Source organism: Branchiostoma belcheri, unplaced genomic scaffold, assembly GCF_001625305.1.
Source record: "Branchiostoma belcheri isolate BF01 breed outbred unplaced genomic scaffold, Haploidv18h27 scaffold14, whole genome shotgun sequence".
Lineage (NCBI taxonomy): Eukaryota > Metazoa > Chordata > Leptocardii > Amphioxiformes > Branchiostomatidae > Branchiostoma > Branchiostoma belcheri.
The window spans coordinates 1,197,538-1,217,811 of record NW_017802824.1 but is presented as its reverse complement, the minus strand read 5'-3'; the positions used below and the strand labels follow the sequence as shown (position 1 = coordinate 1,217,811).

Genomic DNA, 20,274 nt, shown 5'->3' with positions numbered 1-20,274 from the left:
GTTCCTTATGTGTCACCCAAGGTCATTGGAACATAACTCAGGTTATTTTGGAATTTTTCAGAACAGGGTCGTGTTCCATTTGGGTCACCCGAGGTCAACTGCGGATGATTATTGGATTGTTTAATGAATGGATTGCGATGAATAAAGACCTGTTTTGACTCTATTTGTGACATGACGGCGTTATGTGGAATAGAGCTTTCTGATTGGTCAACGTCACCCGGCTATATGATTAAACAGAAAATTTTGCCGTCCTTGAGGGTCTGCTTGTATATCAACCAATGTGCAGCAGACTTATACTAGTAGTTTCTTCCTGCATGTGTTTACACAGGGTGGCGAGACCGCACTCCATCTGGCCAGCTCAAACAGGCAGACTGAGATAATGAAGCTGCTGACTGAACATGGTGCTGATGTGGAGGCGATGACCGAGGTATAAAGTACAGACAATCATCTCATGTAGCTAAGACTAAGGGACAGTTAATGATGATTGAGAAATGTCTACAAATCTTTGAATGTTCTATGATCCGTTGGCGTTTAGGGCCCATTAGCCTTAGCAGATTTTGGTTCAATGGAAAGTTTCAAGTTCCCTAGGAAAATCAAGACTTAAATGATGATTGGTGTCATAAAAGCTCAATTCAATATGTTAAGCGAGAAACATTACACAGGGTGTCCAGGACGTTTTAACTGGGAAGACAGGTACGCAATGTCCTAGCTGTTTTTGACAGCATGTGGTGGGTATATCTTGTTACCTGCTGTCACATAGCATACTGTAATTAAGACCTTACAATTTGAACAGGTTACCTTCTTCATGTGAATACATTCCTCCGTGCAGTAGTTAATCTAGATTTAACACCACATTTCATGAACACCAAAGTAGCAAGGATAGGAACAAATTAAATTAAACAAGTATAAGGAGACCTCAAACCTCCATGAAATATGTAGAGTTTATGTAAATGTTTTTGGGGATTTGTCTCATCGATTATGGAAATTAGGTCGTACCTACCATAATCTAGTTTAATTTATGGTTTTCTTAACTCAAGTTACAATAATATATATATATAACTATATATATTATATAATCTATATATTGCTTGTGAAATCCCTATCCTTTGGCAATATTTCAATTCAACAAGTGCTCATTAATTATGTAAATGACCTCTATATCAACATATGCATAGTTATGTTAACATATACTTAACTTTACATACACATGTCACAAGGTATAAAATTCACCATTCAGAAATCACAGAATTTTCACTTCAATTTTGCGAACTAGGTCATTATTTGCGTAATTGGTATGTGTTGATGTTCCATCTGCCGTAGATTACATACATTACATGTATGAAAGTACTATATTGTAAAACACTGTAATTACAGAATTTCTTTCCTCGTTAATTATGCAAATTAGATTATTTACATCTCTTACATACCAAATTCATCCTACATACCAAAAATGATGAAGATACGTTGTTCCTTTCTGGACTTATCCGCTTTAAAAGGTTTCGCCAGAAACTCCCCTGCAGATTCAGAACAAGCTGTTGGGGGGGAAACCCACACCATTTATTCCTGACAGGAAAAGCTATCTGTCACCAAAAATCCAAGACCATAGCATGTTCAGGACAAAAGATTAAGAAAACGGAAGTCCTGCTTCAGTACCAAGGTCAGCCACCAGGAGGTGGTACTTGACCTTGAACTTTGTCTTCCTAAGACCTACAAACAGACCAAATATTATCACAATCCACTAAGGCGTTCTGACGTTATGTGCGGAAACACACACAGACAGACACACACACACACAGACAGACAGACACACACACAGACAAACACACAGACACACCAAAAACAATACCTCCATTTTTCATGGAGGTAAATATTGTATAAAGTCTCTTTTCCCCTACACAGAATGGGAGAAAACCACTGGACTACTTGGATGACCAAGGCTACCGGCATTTCCTAAAGGTTAGTAAATAGTTGGAGTAGAGAATGAGATGTTTTTCACCTACACAGAATATAGCATTTTCTTCATCATGTTCTTCATCATCAACCGCGTTTATAGTTAAAGCCTAGCACAATAAGTCCTTCATTACGTCTTGACATCACAATACAATCATTTGATTCACATTACGGACGGAGAGGTGCTTATTCTGGTTTCGCTTAATGAAGCTGAGCTGAAAGTCATATCTGAGAAAGGCTTCATATTAGGATGATGAATGTTGAGTGTTTACGTTGATTATTCTCGCCCATTTCGAATACTCGTTTAGTAAATTATTTAGAAAACAATACATTATTCAAACCACATCAGGCGGGCTTTAGGAAAAACTTTAGAACAACTGACAATCTCTTCAAAGTAAGCACTTTAGTTAGGAAATATATTAGTCAAAATTCTCGTCTATTTGCATGTTTTGTAGACTTTAGTAAAGATTTCGATTCGGTATGGAGGAATGGGCTCCTATACAAATTAAACAAACTTGGTATAGGGGGAAATTTCTTCAAACTATTTAAAACATGTACTCTAAAACTACTAATTGTATCAAACGTAGTCAAGGCCTCACTGAATCTTATGTCACGCATTGTGGTGTACGACAGGGTTGTAATTTAAGCCCAACTTTGTTCAACCTGTTCATCAGTGATCCCACAACCACCTTTGACAATGAATGTGAACCACCAATTATGCATACTGAGCGTACCCCTTGTCTATTGTACGCAGATGACTTAGTTATCTTTTCCGAGTCTAAGCGAGGTTTATAAGTTAGAAAACTACTGTAATACATGGAGACTGAGTGTAAACCTCAGGAAAACAAAAGTTATTGTTTTTACTAAGGGTGGCCGTCTGCCAAAAGATTGTTACTTTACATATCAGAAATATCCTATTGAATTAGTTACGTCCTACTGTTACTTAGGTATTGTTGTCAACTCTGCCGGCACTTTTAAGGCAAACCACAAACACCTCTACAGAAAGGGTCTAAAAGCTTTGTTCGGAATCAATCAATCACTAGAGAAAGCCGATGCACCCATTTCTGTAAAAAACAAACTATTTGACACATGCGTCAAACCCATTATTCTCTACGGCTCTGAAATGTGGGGTGCGTTCAAAAGTTCTCATTCCTGTCCGATCGAATCAATTCACTTGAAATTTTGTAAACAATCATTACGTGTTCCGAGATCATCTTGTAGCCTAGCTGCAAGAGCGGAACAATAATTCAGAGATCTCATACCTCCATGAAATTTATGAGTTTTCGTAAATGTTTTTTCATTTGTCTCATTGACTATGGAAATAAGGTCATAATATGCATAATCTGGTTTAATTTATGGTTTTCAAAATTCAGACAATATTTTTCGTGTGAAATTCCTTTCCTTTGTCATACTTGATTTCAACATGTCCTCATTAATTATGCAAATGACCTCTACATAATATATGCATAGTGATGTTAACCTTTAAGTAACTTACACATGTCACAAGGTATAAAATTCCCATCATATGCATTCACCAATAAGGAGTCACATCAATTTTCACATTAATTATGCAAATTAGGTCACAATTTGCATAATTGGTATCTGTTGATGTTCCGCCTGCCAAGAATTAAATAGATTACATGCATAAAAGTACTATTATATAAAACACCGTAATTATAGGATTTCCTCCTTAATTATGCAAATTAAGTCCTCATTTGCATAGTTTGCATTTACAACTCTCTCTCAGCTACCTACACACCAAAAATGATGAAAATACGCTGTTCCTGTCTGGGCTTATTGGCTTTCAAAGATTTAAGCCAGAGAGTGCCCTGCAGTTCCAGAACAAGCTGCTAGGAGGACCAAACCCTCATCATTTATTCCTGACAGAAAAAGGAAAAAGTCAAGACCATAGCATGTTCAGGACGAAAGATACAAAAACCATAAGTTCTGCTGCAGTACCAAGGTCATCCACCAGGAGGCCCATATTAATCTTAACCTTCGTCTTCCTAAGATTTACCAGCATACCAAATATCATCACAATCCATAAAGGCGTTATGAAGTTATGCTGACTACAAATGTGCGGAAACACAAACACACACACACAGACACACAGACACGCCAAAAACAATACCTCCATTTTTTATGAAGGTAATTAGGGAGATACCCCATACAAGTGGAGACAGCTTTCAAGCAGACGCAGAGGACGAATGTCACTTTGTTATAGAATGTAGATTATATAGTAAAGAGAGAAATGATCTGTACAAATGATCTGTACAAAACCTATTTCCTCACTTCATACACTTGAGCACTGTAGAAAAATTCATATTCCTAATGCGACTTGACAGACCTTCCATCGAAAAACATATCTGTTCCTTTATCTCTACTATCACTGAAAAGCGAGAAGTTGAATTTATGTAATGATAGCTAGTTTTATTTTGTATATATATTTTCATCATGTCTTGTTTTGACCTGTACCTAGCCCAGTGTGGCAAAAATGTGCAATAAAGGTCGTCATTTATTTATTGTCCAGAACCTGGCTGCTGACGTTTCCTATCACAAACTGATGAAACAGTCCGGTGGTGAGAAAGTCGACAGGTTTAAACTGTGCTTCTGTGGACCACAGGAAGCTGGCAAATCTACTTTGATGGAAAGTCTGCAAACGGTACGACCTTTTAAAAACTAGAATTTCAGACGAATTATTATAATAATTTTTAAAGCGATATTAGGCATCCATAGCACAAAGACACAAAATTGCTTAAATCTAACCTGTATATAATTATATATAAGTATATAATTTTGAGCCTGCAGGAATGCATGATTCTGCTATTATTAAAAATACGTCACTTGGAAACAGTTTCTCATCTATATTCTTTGTAGATTCTGTGCACCTTATTATTCAATGTTGTATAGATTTCGGAAGCTAAAATGTTAAATGATAGATTTAAATGTGAATCATTCTTTTATTTCAATCTGACAACAACCCTACACTGTCACTGATATGAAACTGGTATTATTTCAGTTTTACTAAAGAAGATCTGGACATCTCCACGTTCTTTAGTAAAACTGGAATAATTACACATTCATCAATAGCACTAAACTGGATATACTAACGAAGTAATATAATTGCATATAGGGATTTTTCTTTGCTTTGGTCCGGGATCAAATGACTTCAGACAGCCAGCCACACGAGCCCACCCCTGGTGTGAATGTGGCAACAATCTACATCCCCGATGTGGGGGAGGTCAGTGTGTGGGACTTCGCTGGACAGACGGAGTACGCGGTAACCCACAGCATGTTCATGGATGCAGAGAACACCATCTTCATTGTGCTGTACAACATCATGGACGATATCCACACACAGAAGAAAACGGTGACCAAACTTGTATTTAGATCTTCTACATAGGTAATCATGACAAAGATTTAGCCTCCTTGCTAAGGTAAAACTGTTCTAATTCGTCTCAATTGATTCCTATAATAACTGACACCTCGCTGCTTGTTACAGGTCCACTGGTGGCTGTGCTTCATCAAGTCCTGCAACACAAAGGCTGAGCCAAACATCATCCTTGTGGCCAGTCATGCTGACCAGACTGATACAGGTTTGTTCTGTTACATTGCAATACCTGTCATGTACTCACTGTACTACTACATGTAAGACTGTCTACAGAACAGCTGAAGGGTATTCATAGACGAGATTTTTAAGCCACTATGCCCTCCCAAAAGATCTCGGCTACCCATTTACATACGTGGTATATGTCGTTGTTTTATGCCATCAGGACATCAAAAAGCATCTTCCATCCTTGAGCTGATGACGTCAGAGTTCAAGGGTCATCTAAACATCTCAGATGAAGTGTTCCTCCTTGACTGCAGGGTAACCCGTCAAACTGACATGTGGCGTCTTAAAGACCTTCTGGCAAGACTGAAGACCAAGCTTCTGGCTGTGAGTTGTCCTACTGCAACAGTGCTAGTCTTTAAATTTCGAAATTCCATCTGCAACATCTGGCAATAGAATTACATTTTCTGTCAATAACCTCATTGTGTGCCTTTTATATTTACCTAAAGCGACGGTCACAACCCGCCGTACGTGCTTTTTCTCCGTACGTTTTTTGGGAGGCTACGTCTGCTACGTTTTTTCTGAAAACGTGGGGAAGGAGTGGCGTCTACGCACGTCACTCGCACGGTTGGACAAAGTGTAAGAGTGTGGTCTGCACGCCAAGTCTGGCCGTGAGCGGTTGCATGCATCGTATCTCCGTGCGATTGCAACTTTACCGCAAGGAGGCCGTACTCACGCGTGCTTCTTCCGCACGGCACGCACGGGGCACGCACATCGCTCGTACTCGTACTCGCACGCACGGGTGGTGAATCCGCAGACCGCACGTAGAAAAAGTTTTACATGCACTTAAAGTTCTACGGCGTGTCTGCGTCCTCCCAAATCCGTAGGATTCCGTACGGAGGTGGTACTCACCACGCACCGATGCCCTACGTTTACCCACGTTTTTGCACGTAGACAGCACGCAGAAGCACGTACGGCGGGTTGTGACCGTCGCTTTAGTTGGATGGACTCTGTGTACATGTCTAAAGATATCAATGTAGTGCAACACTTGTTGCAAAAGATCAGATGTATTTCAATTTGATACCCCGAATTCATAGCAAATCATCTATTTTAAAATCACCCATCGGCAGCCACAGCCCTGTTGTATTTCATTTTGTAGGATCAACGAGACCTGCCTATGCTTTGTGCTGAGATTGTTAAGTGCCTACCGAACTGGGCCGAGACGAAATGCAGCCCGAAGTGTCCTGTCTTGCAATGGGCAGAGTATAAGGAGGCGGCGAAGGAGATCGACCGCTTGATCGATGAAGATTTCCTGAAGACGTCTTCACAGTACTTGAATCACCTCGGAGAGGTAAACATCAACATAGCTCACTGAATATTGTTTGCAATTTGCTTTCTGCTATTACATCCTCGCTAGTATGCACATAAGCGATCGCCATCAGCCTGCAATCCGTACTTTTAAGTGCATCAGTATTGTGGTTGGTCAGCTATCAACCAATCTTATACTCTCCCTGCTACTATTTCCACACTGTGAGGTTAAGTATCGTCCAGTTCATCAGATGACATATAGCAAAGTTCTTTACTATCAAATTCATGTACTAAAGAAAATTGAAGCAGACAACATTTTGTAATACTCATAAATTGATTTAAAAATCTTAAAGCTCATATCACCCAAGCATTTATTTGTATATTGTTCCAGATCTTGTTCGTCCCCACACCAAATGCTGATCCCATCATTGTCCTGAAACCCAACTGGCTCTGCACAGATGTCTTCGGCAAAGTGATGGCTCCAGAAAACTTCCCCATCCAACATCTAAGAACCGTCGACGACGTCGTCACGAAAGAGGAGATCGAGAAGGTGTTCCAAGATGTCGCCGATGTCAATCTCCTGATCACCCTGCTGCAAGAGTTCCAGCTCTGCCACTCCTTTGACGGACAGGAGTTCATCATCCCCGGGCTGCTGACACAGACCATGCCTCCAGAAAAGTGGCAGCCAACTGCAAATCCCGCCAAGACCGTCTACTTCGGCAAGCAAGTCCAGTGTGCCAATACCACCGACATGTTCTCCTCCGCGTTCTTCCCCCGTGTGCAGACCCGCCTGATGAGGGAACTGAAGAACCGCCCACTGCTGTGGAGAGACGGAGCCAAGTGTTTCGATATCAACGTGGAAGGTCTCATCAAGCTTTCCCCTGACGGCCGTGCGGTCAACATCTGCGTGCGAAGCGAGCAGGGTGACAAGCCGAGCTGCCGGCAGATGCTCGAGACGATAGAGACAAGCCTCATCAACGTGCTCGACGAAAGCAGTCCAGGCACCAATACTGAGAAGAGGGTGCTCAGCGCTCGCGCACTGAGGGAACACAGTAAAGAAGTCTACTCCTACAGCATGGATCAGATCAACAAGGCCAAAGACGGTTTCGCCTATCACGACATCCTCGGCTTCGCAGAAGACGTCAATGACCTCCTGTACGGCGGAAGAGACGACGATGAAGAGGAGCGAGGAGCTGTTGGAAACACGGTCCAACAGACGTTCGAATTCGTGTCCGGGACTGGTAACGTTGTCATCAGGGCAGGTGATCATGCTTACATCGACATGGCAGGAATCGTGCAAGGTGACCTTGGATAGCTACAGTTGGAGGGACATGAGCCTGGTGACCTTGGAGTTGGATAGCTACAGTTGGAAGGGAATGTCTCTGGTGACCTTGGACAGCAACAGTTGGAAGGGAATGATCCTGGTGACCTTGGACAGCAACAGTTGGAAGGGAATGACCCTGGTGACCTTGGACAGCTACAGATTGAGAGAAATGTGCCTGAAATACTTGAATGAGACATTTCCAAGCTGTACATTTATTTTGACAATGATGAATGGATGTATATTTCTATTCAATGTGACAGAATCATGTACAATTATCATGAAGCACCATTATTGCATAATGTGTCAAGTTCTCTAGTTTCAGTGTTATGTACCATTATGAGGTCATTAATTTTGTCTCTATGTATTCAGTCTGAAGATTGAAAACCTCCTTCGTGAAACAGAGCCTGATCTAAGCCAAGTTGAATCATGCAACACTCTCCATCATACAAATACAGTAGTTCGTAAGAACTATCTCAGATAAAGTGGAGGATCATTAAAATTAAGTGATATTCACACAACCATTGTTGTCCCTAAAAGACTGCACGGTTGCCCCTAAAAGACTGCACAGTTGCCCCTAAAAGACTGCACGGTTGCTCCTAAAAGACTGCACGGTTGCCCCTAAAAGACTGAACGGTTGCCCATAAAAGACTGAACGGTTGCCCCTAAAAGACTGCGCGGTTGCCCCTAAAAGACTGAACGGTTGCCCCTAAAAGACTGAACGGTTGCCCCTAAAAGACTGAACGGTTGCCCCTAAAAGACTGCACGGTTGCCCCGAAAAGACTGCGCGGTTGCTTGTGGTGTGTACAGCAGGTGAGGGTCCCAGTTGAGCTGGTATAATCTCCAAGCAGATCTTTCGGTGGCAAGACAGTATCCATTGGCCAGAGGAGTGTCCAGGATGGCCAATGGATACGGTCTTTTGCCACCCAACCGAAAGATCTGCTGGTACGCGTTGGTACTTTTAATACGGGCGGAGACATCCACTTGCACATTACACACAACCAGTAAGGTGGCGCTTTCTGACGAACTGCCTTGAACATAGTTAGGCAATCGCCTTTCTACAATTTTCCGAAATCACGGACTTTGCGGGCCCCAACACGTCCTGTCCAGTTCATCCCACCTTTCCTCTTCGCTGTCTCCTCCTCAAGTCACATGGCCTCACCAGTTGGAAAATACGTACAGGTAGGGCAAGGGTTGTTGGAACATGCATGTAGGTTAACTTGTCTGAACGTAGGCGTGTAAACCGCAGTATCTACCGTGTGTCGGTGGATTCAGGAGACCCAAAAGAAACATCCATAAATTTCCAAGTTCCGGGAAAGTGTCACAAACTATCAATTACAAGAATCCTTGACAGGGACCGTTGTCGAGTGGACTATTCTAAGCCTGAGTTCGACACTGAGTTCGAGCGAGCTTGAGCAACTGTAGGTTAGACACTACATGGAAAGTAGTAACATAATCACCGATATACTGGCTCACTATTAGGCCACAGCAAGTAATTTTTATGGATGACATCAGCGCGCACAATGATTTTCGTCTGATTTTGGAAAAATTTTGTTACCCTCTCTGACGGAGGTCAACATGCCGAAAATAGGCAAATGTGTCATAAACGTCTATCGGTTCAGAGACCATCGGGGATCCAGCAAACTTGAGGTACAATTTCTCGTGCATGATGGCAAGTTTGTATTTGAGGTGGATGAGGTGCAAGGTGCATCCAAAACAATCTGCATAGGAATGTATATAATTGTAGTATTTTATAGGTAGGCTTAAGTTTTATCTTAACACAAAACAGCAAGGTTTGAGACTAGTAAACACACATGAGACAGTTGTTAGGTGACGTCACTAGTACAGTAACTGGACATGACCAGAACTGGCCCTTTTCCCACTAGGACACAACTGTCCGGATCGAGCCGGAAAGATTAGCTTTGATCCGGTTTCGAACAGGGCAACCAGCTTCAGTTTATTTATTTCACCATCAGTTACACTTAGTTACATGACAACCTGTTTTTTTTCAGGCAATGCTGGGTATACAAAGCACGAATAACAATATACAATATTACGAAATCACACACGATAAAGAATTACGTAACAAAAATCTCACACAGGCTCTCCGTACTATCATGACATTTTTCTGAATGAATTTTGGAACATGTGCTTGAATTTTACCAGCCCCAAACTAAGTCTTACATTGATTCAGTGACAGGTTATTCCACAGTTGGGGGCCGTAGAATTTTAAGCTCCGTTTGTAGCAGTTCAGACTTCTTACGGGACAGTTCAACAATTCTATCCTAGTAGGAAAAGGGCCTCAAGGCAAAAAATTGCAGCTGCTACAGGGAGCTATGATTACCTAATAAAGCCAGCTGTTGGAAGCGTGACAGAAAACAACGCGTCCACAAAGCAATCGGTTCTTCAGAACACCCGCTCATAGGTCCGGGAGTAGTACTAGTTCAGCGTTCGTCAGTTCATACCTACATGTCTAAGGTAAGTCATCAGTCACCTTATAATCTACACTGATACTTTAATAATAATAAAAACATCAACATTTTTATAGTGTCATTAGCCTAGGTTATGGATTGTAAGTATAAGAGATTTCTGTGATTTGTGACTTTATTGTGTTATGATGCAGATGTGTGTATGTTTATGTATGTATGTATTTCATAATGTGGGTCCCGACATCAGCTCAGCTGCCAGGGCTTCCACTGTATTGCAGTGTTGGCAATTTAAATACATGAATAAATAAACATCAAGCCTTGGTCTAAAACCTAAACCTTCATACGCTCTTTTAAGGTATTTTATATCCATATACATGTATTTCAACAAGGGGTACCACGTTGTATGTATTAGGATCTCTGGTTTGAATATCGATTTGAACACTGACAACGTATACACGTGTATCCTTCTACATTTGTATGTAGGTCAGTTAAGGGCACAGTTCACCTGAGTAGAACGTCCATCCTATGTGAACGAAAGAATTAAGAAAAAAAAACTTGAGAAATTTAGTTTACTTTCCCAGGAAAGAGTTGATCGACACTTGATGTCATCCCATTTTTTTTATCATAACAATGACGTATAGGTCTCTCTTATTGCAGCGTACTACTAGTATTATTACAAGGACAATAGAACTCTGGACCGGTACCGGCTGTTGTGAAGTGCAGTATGGTTTCCTCGGCACAGATGGGGCGGTTCAAGTGGCTGTTCCTCCTGTGTCTGTTCAGCACGCTCGGCTTCGTGTCGTTTTCCTATCTACGCAGGAGTCCGGCTGAACTGGGCAGCGCAACTTACTGGGCATCAAGGTATGGAAGTGTGAGGTATCCGTGGTAGGGTTGATACTAGGGTCGGCCAACTCTCCTCGGGCTCACCTCCCCCGTAGCGGTAATTTAGATCGGCGGGCGTAGTGCTCTTGGCTACCGAAGGAAGTCGGCTAACGGCCCGATACTAGTCTGACTCCTAGAGTAAGAGTAACATGGTAAGAAATTGACATAAACCTCCATTTGACCTCACGATTGATTTTCTGTCACAGTATTTACAACAACCTGCCTCGGTACGAAGTGAGACGTTTTAAGGGTGTTTTGGACACAGTCGATCGTCATAACACCACAACCGCACCGGGGGAGGGAAGAAGAACAACGTCAGAAACGTCGGAGAATGACTCTAAAGCGAAGATATCAACCCCATCCAAGGAACTGGTTAAAGAGACTGTTCAGCGCACAACCAAACAACCTCATACTGTACACATAACAGAGAGCGGAAAATCTCAATCCTCGAATGAAAATCAGACCGTGATGGACATAAACAACAACAAAACAGACCCGAATGAAACCCTGATAGTTGACACGGGAAAGAACAGGACGGAGACGACGCCGAAACCCGCGGAAAGTGGAACTCCACCGCCGCCTACAGTGCCTCCAGCCCAGCGGGACCCAAAATGGTTTCTGAGCGACGACACCTACACAAAATCGGTAATCTCTAAGTTACAACTTATAAATGAACGACCGAGTCCGTTTCTGTGAGTACATATGTTCTGACAATTTTTCAAAAACATTTTTTACCTTCTGGAAAACGAGATAAATAATCCAGAAAGAACCAAAACATTCTTCGTGACAGAGGTGGTGGCAGATAAAATAAACCCACGTTAGCTATTTAAAGCAACTGCTTTGCTGATAGCAAGCTATGTTTTCATTGATAGCATCGATTTTTTTTCCTCTTTGAAGCATTATCCTGTAATTATTCCGCATTCATGTATTCCCGGATTCAGACCGTTATTTTTGTTGGGGGATATATGATGAAAAGCAAAATGGGGTGCCACATGACTTAATGGCACCCCGTCGTGTGGGGTCCTATGGCGCAACGGTAGAACATTCGGCTCAGAACCAAGAGGTCCCGGTTTCGAATCCTGCCAAGTCACCAACCTTGTATCCTTGGAAAAGGCACTTACACGACTTTTCTCACTTCACTCAGGTGAAAATGAGTATGCCAGCATGATCATTATCATGATCGTGGGCATTAAAAAGAAAACAAAAGAAAACCAAGCAATATCCACAACGGTCTCTTCTGTCAAAGCAGTTCTTTTTGTTTGGGACAATAGATTACCTTTGTCACCCACTGCCTCCAAAAAAATATGTCAAACCCAAAAAGCCTAGATTGCGTATCCCGTAACAGTTTTTAAAATAGTCACCTGTTCCACCTGTCACCATTGTAAGCTTGCACTACCAGTATCTGTATACCCTTTCTTTGTATTGTTTCATGTTACAATACAACAAGCCCTCGGGCATTGCAAATGAATTATTGTATTGCATGGACGTTTACACAACCAGTAGTACACCTCATCTGCTTGAGTTGCGATGTCTATAAGACACCTTCCTCAGAGCTTCTGACTGAAGTACTGCTTCTCACCGCTAGTATACGTAGCCGATGTAGGTGGCGCTTTTGCGACAAGAACACAATTCCAAACGTGGCTAAGATTGTATCCCCCTCGTCCCGGTTATCCAGACCTCTTCCTTGATCTACCGGATTTGTCTGAAGCAGTACTCCAGTCAGAAACTCTGAAGAAGGTGCCCGATAGACATCGAAACGTAAGCAGGTGATACTACTGGTTGTGTAAAAGAAAATCCCAATATTTTATGTTGCACCAACCTGATGACAGGATTTTCGGTATTGTATACACTTGCCTGTTCCTCACACAGAAATGCCCCAGTGCAATCCGTGAGAACCCGGAGAAGGTTCCTAACGGACGAAAGTTTATTCCAGACATCCCCGTTCTGATGTGGAACGAACACATCAACCCTGAGGAGTACGCCAGGCTTCGGCAGTTCCATATGTGCTACGGCTGGAAAGGCATAGATTATCAAGGTAACTACTTAAGTAAAAAATCACAACAACAAGATGGCGACATGCACAAGAATCTGTGTAACTTACTGGGGCCGAAGACGTTATAAACTAGTACTTAGGCCACACCAAATTAATTCTCTGGATGACATCTTCGCGCGCATTGATTTTTGCCTGTCCTAAAAACAATCACCTCCCTTAAGGCTCTGGCCTGGGTACCATCCTCCGTAGTCCATGGTAGCCACTGACAATAGGGAACCGGTGGTAACTACTGAGGATGGCACCCAGGCTGCCGAAACTCCACGGAACTGTCTCAGTACAGTGTCGACTTATAATTGCGCAAAAGGCCGGCATGTGCCGGCTTGTCGTAAAAGTCGTTATGTACTCCTGTAGTTTAGCTGCATTTTTTTTACCGGAACTTTCTTTTATTCGCCCGCGCGCACTAGTTTGGGTGTCTTCAGAGGATGTCATCCATAAAATTAAGTCTGTGTGGCCTTAGATGTAAAGAATTACGCTTGACAGAGACGCTAAATTACAATTACTTACAATTTTACTACATGTCACACAAGGAATGAGGTTGCTTTTTTAAAACATTTTAAAAATTCTTTTGATTAGCTTCGTTCACACAAGACCATGTACGTGAATATGGCCAAATCTTAGGAATACATAAAGGACCTGCATAATCATTTCTGGTAGAATGTTTTCTCGTCTATCCAACAAAGTAAGATCTTCGTTGAACGGGAATGAAAAAAACAATTAACGTTGAAATTAATTACATGAGCAATCTTCAAAGAGCTTCATACAGCTCGTTTTTGATAAATTTTTAACTGTTATGAATGTTCTGCACCGTTACCAGATATCAAGAACTGTCTCCGCCACTTGAACACGTCTGCCCACCGCTACATGTTCCCCGGCTGGACGCCTGACCATGCCGGCTGTATCCGGTGTGCTGTTGTCGGGAACGGGGGGATCCTGAGGGGGTCTGGCAAGGGGAAGGAGATAGACGGACATGACTTTGTCTGGAGGTAATGTGTTGTCATATCTTTAAATACATTGAAGACTGTTTCGATCTTAGAGACCACATGTTAGAGAATAGTCAAAACTTTATTGTTACCGCATACATATATTCTGTACGTAAGATGACGTTATCCACACATGTATTTAGCCTTGTTAGATCTTTAGTTGTAGAAGACCATACAAAAGTCTCTGTACTTTTTGTTGTGTCAATAAAAAATCCTGGTATTTTGACGTTTTCGTAGCCCCAAAGCGCTACTATACAAATCCCTTTTGCCACGCACATTTATTCACGGCGTTCTAAGTGCTTCTTCTATGCAATGATATAATTTGTACGTTCTGTAACGATAACTCTGTAGAAGATAAAACACATTTTGTTTTAGAATGCTCACTATATATACACAGATATGTGTAAATCTCTTGTTAGTTCCCTACAATTAGAACATAAATATGAGCACTTAACAAAGGATGAATTGTTCAAGTATATTATGTTATCTAGAATCTACAATATAACTGAAAATTTGTCTACGCATATCTAAGAGAGAAGAGACCTATATATATGCAGATATAGACGTATACAGTACACTAGAAATTCTTCCTCCTACCTTTATAGTTATACTCCAGTTATCTAACCTAGTGAATTTGGCCCATGTACATGTAGGGTGTGAATATACAATAAATTTCGTTGTCATCAAGCTGAACAAGCTTTCATTTGGACAATCTTAATGGGCTACCCAGCCGTTTTAAGATGAAATAAATAAATGAATAGAAAATATGACAAAAAACTTTTCTCATTGAAAACACCAGAGTGAACGCCGCAATGATTGAAGGATTCGAAGAGGATGTCGGGACGAGAACATCGTTTTACTTCCATGACGTCAACACTATGAGGAACTCGCAGGCAACAGGGCGAGTGTACGGGTACAGGCACCCGCCACAAGACGAGGTGACGACTAGAGCCCAGACAACCTGTACTAGACCCCACCTCTGTATAACGAAATACCTTTATTGTACATTTTTGCTCATTGCGAACTAAGTACAGGTCATGGTAAATAGCGATGGTAGACTAAAATATATCTATAGTAAAACTACATATGTACAGGTCTGCTTCTTCTCGTTTCTTAACTCGTTTCTAAGTTTCTTTAAACATAAGAACAGATGCAGCTTATAGTACGAGGATTATCGATGCTGAGGTCACATTTTCAAACCGGGGCCCGGCCGGGCTGTTTGTACGAACGAAACATAGACATTTCATATCATGAACATAGACAAATTTTATTTTTTTTAGCTTTCATTTTTTGTGTTTTGTTGTCTTTTACTTTATACTTTTCGTTCCCGAAAGCTGCCCGGCCGGGCCCCGGTTTGGAATTGTGACCTCAGCATGAAGAACTATTCTGACCACTTTGAGTTGGTCCCTTTTAGATTATTTTCCCATTTACTGCGTCTATAGCAATTGTTATTGCATATTGATGTCCTCTTAGTGCAAACTGCAAATAAACAACAACAATTTAACTTAAAATATATACACATACACACAATCATATCGCACACAAAACATCTAACGAAGACATGAGTCCTCCGAATCTGCAATAAAGATCTCATTGAATCCAGACCCCTTCTCAAGCACGGTTCTGGATAGTCCAAAACCATGCCTGGGGTAAGTGTACATTCTTGTATACGCGGAGACTATCCAAAACCGTGCCTATCCCTAACCCTACAACCTATTCAGATATACAAGTACACCTAGATAGGCACGGATAGGGATACAATACTAGTAAATCGACGATATATAGACGCAACTCTCTACTGTGACCAAGTCCTTTGACTGGTTATAATTTTGATCGTATCTCGACTCTTAAACGTCGAAAATGACTTAAAGTTCTACACATTTATGAAGTTATAATTTCTCACTACTCCAGGAAACGGTGTATGCCAACATTCTATCCGCCCCTGACATGAGAGACTACTTTTACTATGACGCCGCCATGAGTTGGAAGCCAGTGAAGACTGGAAAAGACAAGAGCGATACGTATGTGATGATGATAAACCCAAACTACTTGATCATAGATTCACACCTGTTATAACTGCACTCAGGAAAATGTTATCAGTATTATTGACTACAATGCTACAATGGCTACAATGCTCAACTAGAAAGGTAACATTTGCAAAAAAAAAAAATTAACGGTTCTCAGTGGCCAATATGAGATGTTGTCACATCGGCGCACCAAATCCGTAAGGTGTTTTTGGCACCTTGACAGACAGATTAGCCTAAGAGGCTCGGTGGGCGTCACTCCACCGTACAGGTGGGGAAGTCGTGTAGAGTGCCTTTCCCAAGGGAGCAACGTCGGGCCACGGTGAGTATCGAACCCGGGACCTCTCGGTTCCGAGTCCAACGCTCTAACCGTTGCGCCGCCGACGCCACAACATTTGCAAAGCAAATGCATTATGTTTACCTTCACATGGCCCGGCTTTAATAATATGATAACAAGCTTTGTTTATTCTTTACTCAAACACATTCATATATATGGTGACCATGCAGCCCCTCTTGAACTCAGTTCTGCATGTCACTTGTAACATTATGTAACCCAACACCAGTTACCACGGTGAGAGACGTCTGGTTCAGGTCATTGATCTTACTTGTTTGGAGAAGAGAAAGAAACTGAGGAAAAATTACATAACTTTTAAGATTGCATCTGTCTATGATATCACAATCCACATTGTATTCAGACGATGAGCTTAGGACAAACTATTCGGCGTGTCTTCATTTTTTTTGCCCAAGGAAAACATAGTGTTTTTGCTCTATTTCCTTTTCTTCGCCAAAAATAAAAAAATGTCAATGACCTGTACCACATGGTATCTAGTGTTGGGTTACGTCATGTAGCAATTTTATAGCAGGAGGGATTTAGACTCCTGTCACCATGTTTTTATACAGAGCAGACCATATGCGAAGGTAAACATCATGCATTTGCTTTACAAATGCTACCTTTCTAGTTTGACATTTATTTCTTTGTGCCTGCTTAACTATGGTTCCAAAGTATAAAACAAATGAAATATCTGTTTAATATTTTTGTTCTATTCCTTGGTTATGGCGATGTACATATATCATGCCCATAGGTGTTGTACTATTTTTTTTCCAAATAAATCCAGGCCCCCGTCTCAGTACGGTAAAAAACCTGCAAATACGAAGTTCCGGATGCTCCACCCTGACTTCATGAGATATCTCAAGTACCAGTAAGTTTTATTATTTCACTCCATACTACAGTATGGAGTGAAATATTGTTTTTCGTACTCTTTCTTCTTTTGTTATTCTCTTGTCTTCTGTAATATGACGATACATGTAATAAAGAGACTTGGGATGTCCTCAGTTTATGTTGAAGGTCATTTTAATGGCTAGAATTTCCTGGCAACAGTTTGCTAAAATAGTTCAAGGTCATGTTTTTCCAACAGAACTTTAACTTGTGGATTTTATATCGTGGTGTTTTGGCGTTTTTGCGTTTCTTGTCATGTCAAAGCTTAAGAGACTTGTCATGTCCTCAGTTTATGTTGAATGTCAGATATAATTTCCTGGCAACAGTTAACTAAAATCAAGGCTATGTTCTTCAAAAGACATTTGACTAGTGGACTTTATTATGTTTACCGAAGGAAAACATATTGTTTTTACTTAGTTTCTTCCTCTTCTGTTCCAAACACTAACCTCTCACCTGGCCAATGACATGATTTGTTGACGTCTGGTGTTGGGTTACATAATGTTGCAATTTCATGGTCTGCTCTACTCTTGGCTGACACCATATACATGTAGTACATGTATGTGAATGTGTTTGAATAAAAATTAACAGAGCAGACCATGTCCGAAGGTAAACATTATACATCTGCTTTGCAAATGTTACTTCTCTAGTATTATAGTGTTTTATAACGTATTTGCATCTCTTCATCTCCAGTTGGTTGAACTCCTCACGTGGCTATGGCCGGTTTGAAGACATCTACCGTCCGACTACGGGCGCCGCCATGTTGTTGACGGCCCTGCATACCTGTGACGTCACGCACGCCTATGGCTTCATCACTGCCGATCACAGACAGTACAGCGATCACTATTACGAAACGGACTACCGGCATGCGGTCGTGTTTTACGTTAATCACGATTTTCAGATGGAGATAGAACTATGGGACAAACTGCAGAAGTCAGGACTTATGACATTGTACAGGGGCAACAAAACACAACCAACACAACGGTACCGATACACACGTAGATATGAAAACTAAGTCGATAAACTGATCATGCATGGTTGGAAAACATTCGTGTCATCGTCGTCGTAACAAATTATCATCAGATTGATTTTCAATGATTGTCGGATTTAGACACTACGAACTATCGGATACGGTATACTTTTGTCGGTCTTGAAGCTCGTCTAAATGGATTAAATCACATGAATCCTTCAGAACATGTTTCGACTAGGATGATATGGGTGATATGTGTTGACAATATGTATTCTTACTGCAGTTGACAAACCAAGAAACTAGAAAGGTAACATTTGCAAAGCAAATGCATAATGTTTACCTTCGCATATGGTCTGCTCTGTTAATTCTTACTCAAACACATTCACTGTATGGTGTCAGGAGTCTAAATCCCTCCTACTATAGAATTGCAACATTATGTAACCCAGCACCAGTTACCATGGTGACAGACGGTCTGGTTCAGGTCATTGACCAGGTCAGTGTTTGGAACGGAATAAGAAGAAACAGTGAGAGCCAAAACAATATGTTTTCCTTCTGGTAACATAATAATTCCATAAAGAGTCATAAGCCACGACCTATTATATCTTACCGGACTTTCAAATTTCCCGGGCATTTCATACATCGGGTGGACATAGAAAGTTACATTCACTAAGCCAGAAAAGGCTGGTAAACTTTAAATGTTGATATAAAACAGCCGTTTCTGTAAATAGATAGCTGTATTTTGCAGACCACATACACGGCTATCTCAAGAATGCACCCTAAGTTATGTTTTTTCATTTCGGCAATACAAGTCTAAGTGGATATTTGTAGAACTAAATCCAATAATCGTCTCTTCATGATGTAATCGTTGTTTCCCCAAACCGATATAATCCGGTTAAGTTCGTGCTGGGTAATGTTATTCTATGCCATAGCTGAGCTGTGATAACCTGCGATACGGATGTTTTGTACCTGCGGGCTACCAAACGCTTACGACCGCCAGACAACCGCAATGAAAAAACACACTGTTGCCTTCCTTACGCCGGGTTATAACGTTACTTTTGTAATTATGTTTACCGAAGGAAAACATGTTGTTTTTACTCAATTTCCTCTTCTTCTTCTCCAAACACTAACCTCTGACCTGGCCAATGACATGATTTGTTGACGTCTGCCACCATGGTGACTGGTGTTGGGTTACATAATGTTGCAAACTTCATGGTCTGCTCTGCTCCTGTCACCATATACTAGTAGTACATGTATGTGAATATGTTTGAGTAAAAATTAACAGGGCAGACCATGTCCGAAGGTAAACATTATGCATTTGCTTTGCAAATGCTACTTCTCTAGTTTAGTACTTAGTATATCGTGAACGCCAGCCAAGTACTAGTGGCTGTGCTTTGAGATTTCAACAGTTTGCCTGATGAGGTGGAGGAGCAGGTTATCAAAGCTTTATTACCGAACGCCAGGCAACCGCAATAAACCACACTGTATACTCTTGTAATTTAGTAGTAACGTTACATTGTATATCACGAACCGGCCACCCGGGTGCCCAGTACTAGTGACTGTAGGCTTTGACATTTCACTTAGATTTCAGAATGAA

The 20,274-nt window shown here is 41.3% G+C and overlaps 1 protein-coding gene and 1 pseudogene across 1 annotated transcript; both read left to right on the top strand.

Annotated features, from left to right (window-relative positions):
* The first annotated feature begins 363 nt into the window (after positions 1–363).
* LOC109464511 lies at positions 364–8,324 on the top strand (annotated as a pseudogene).
* Positions 8,325–10,520: 2,196 nt separating this feature from the next.
* On the top strand, positions 10,521–18,829 carry LOC109464716 (alpha-N-acetylgalactosaminide alpha-2,6-sialyltransferase 2-like). The gene is made up of 9 exons (XM_019761780.1): positions 10,521–10,607; positions 11,216–11,419; positions 11,647–12,085; positions 13,310–13,475; positions 14,308–14,476; positions 15,273–15,411; positions 16,385–16,494; positions 17,613–17,696; positions 18,404–18,829. The coding sequence occupies exons 2-9, from the start codon at positions 11,283–11,285 to the stop codon at positions 18,723–18,725; spliced, it is 1,566 nt and encodes a 521-aa protein (XP_019617339.1). The 5' UTR covers positions 10,521–10,607; positions 11,216–11,282; the 3' UTR covers positions 18,726–18,829.
* Positions 18,830–20,274: the final 1,445 nt, after the last annotated feature.

What these genes read in the sequence shown, in the direction of transcription:
- LOC109464716 (XM_019761780.1), top strand. Translation starts at nt 11,283, where the DNA reads ATGGTTTCCTCGGCACAGATGGGGCGGTTCAAGTGGCTGTTCCTCCTG. An exon ending in GAAAGGCATAGATTATCAAG is followed by an intron (nt 13,476 to 14,307) that starts GTAACTACTTAA and finishes CACCGTTACCAG; the next exon opens with ATATCAAGAACTGTCTCCGC. An exon ending in ATGAGATATCTCAAGTACCA is followed by an intron (nt 17,697 to 18,403) that starts GTAAGTTTTATT and finishes CTTCATCTCCAG; the next exon opens with TTGGTTGAACTCCTCACGTG.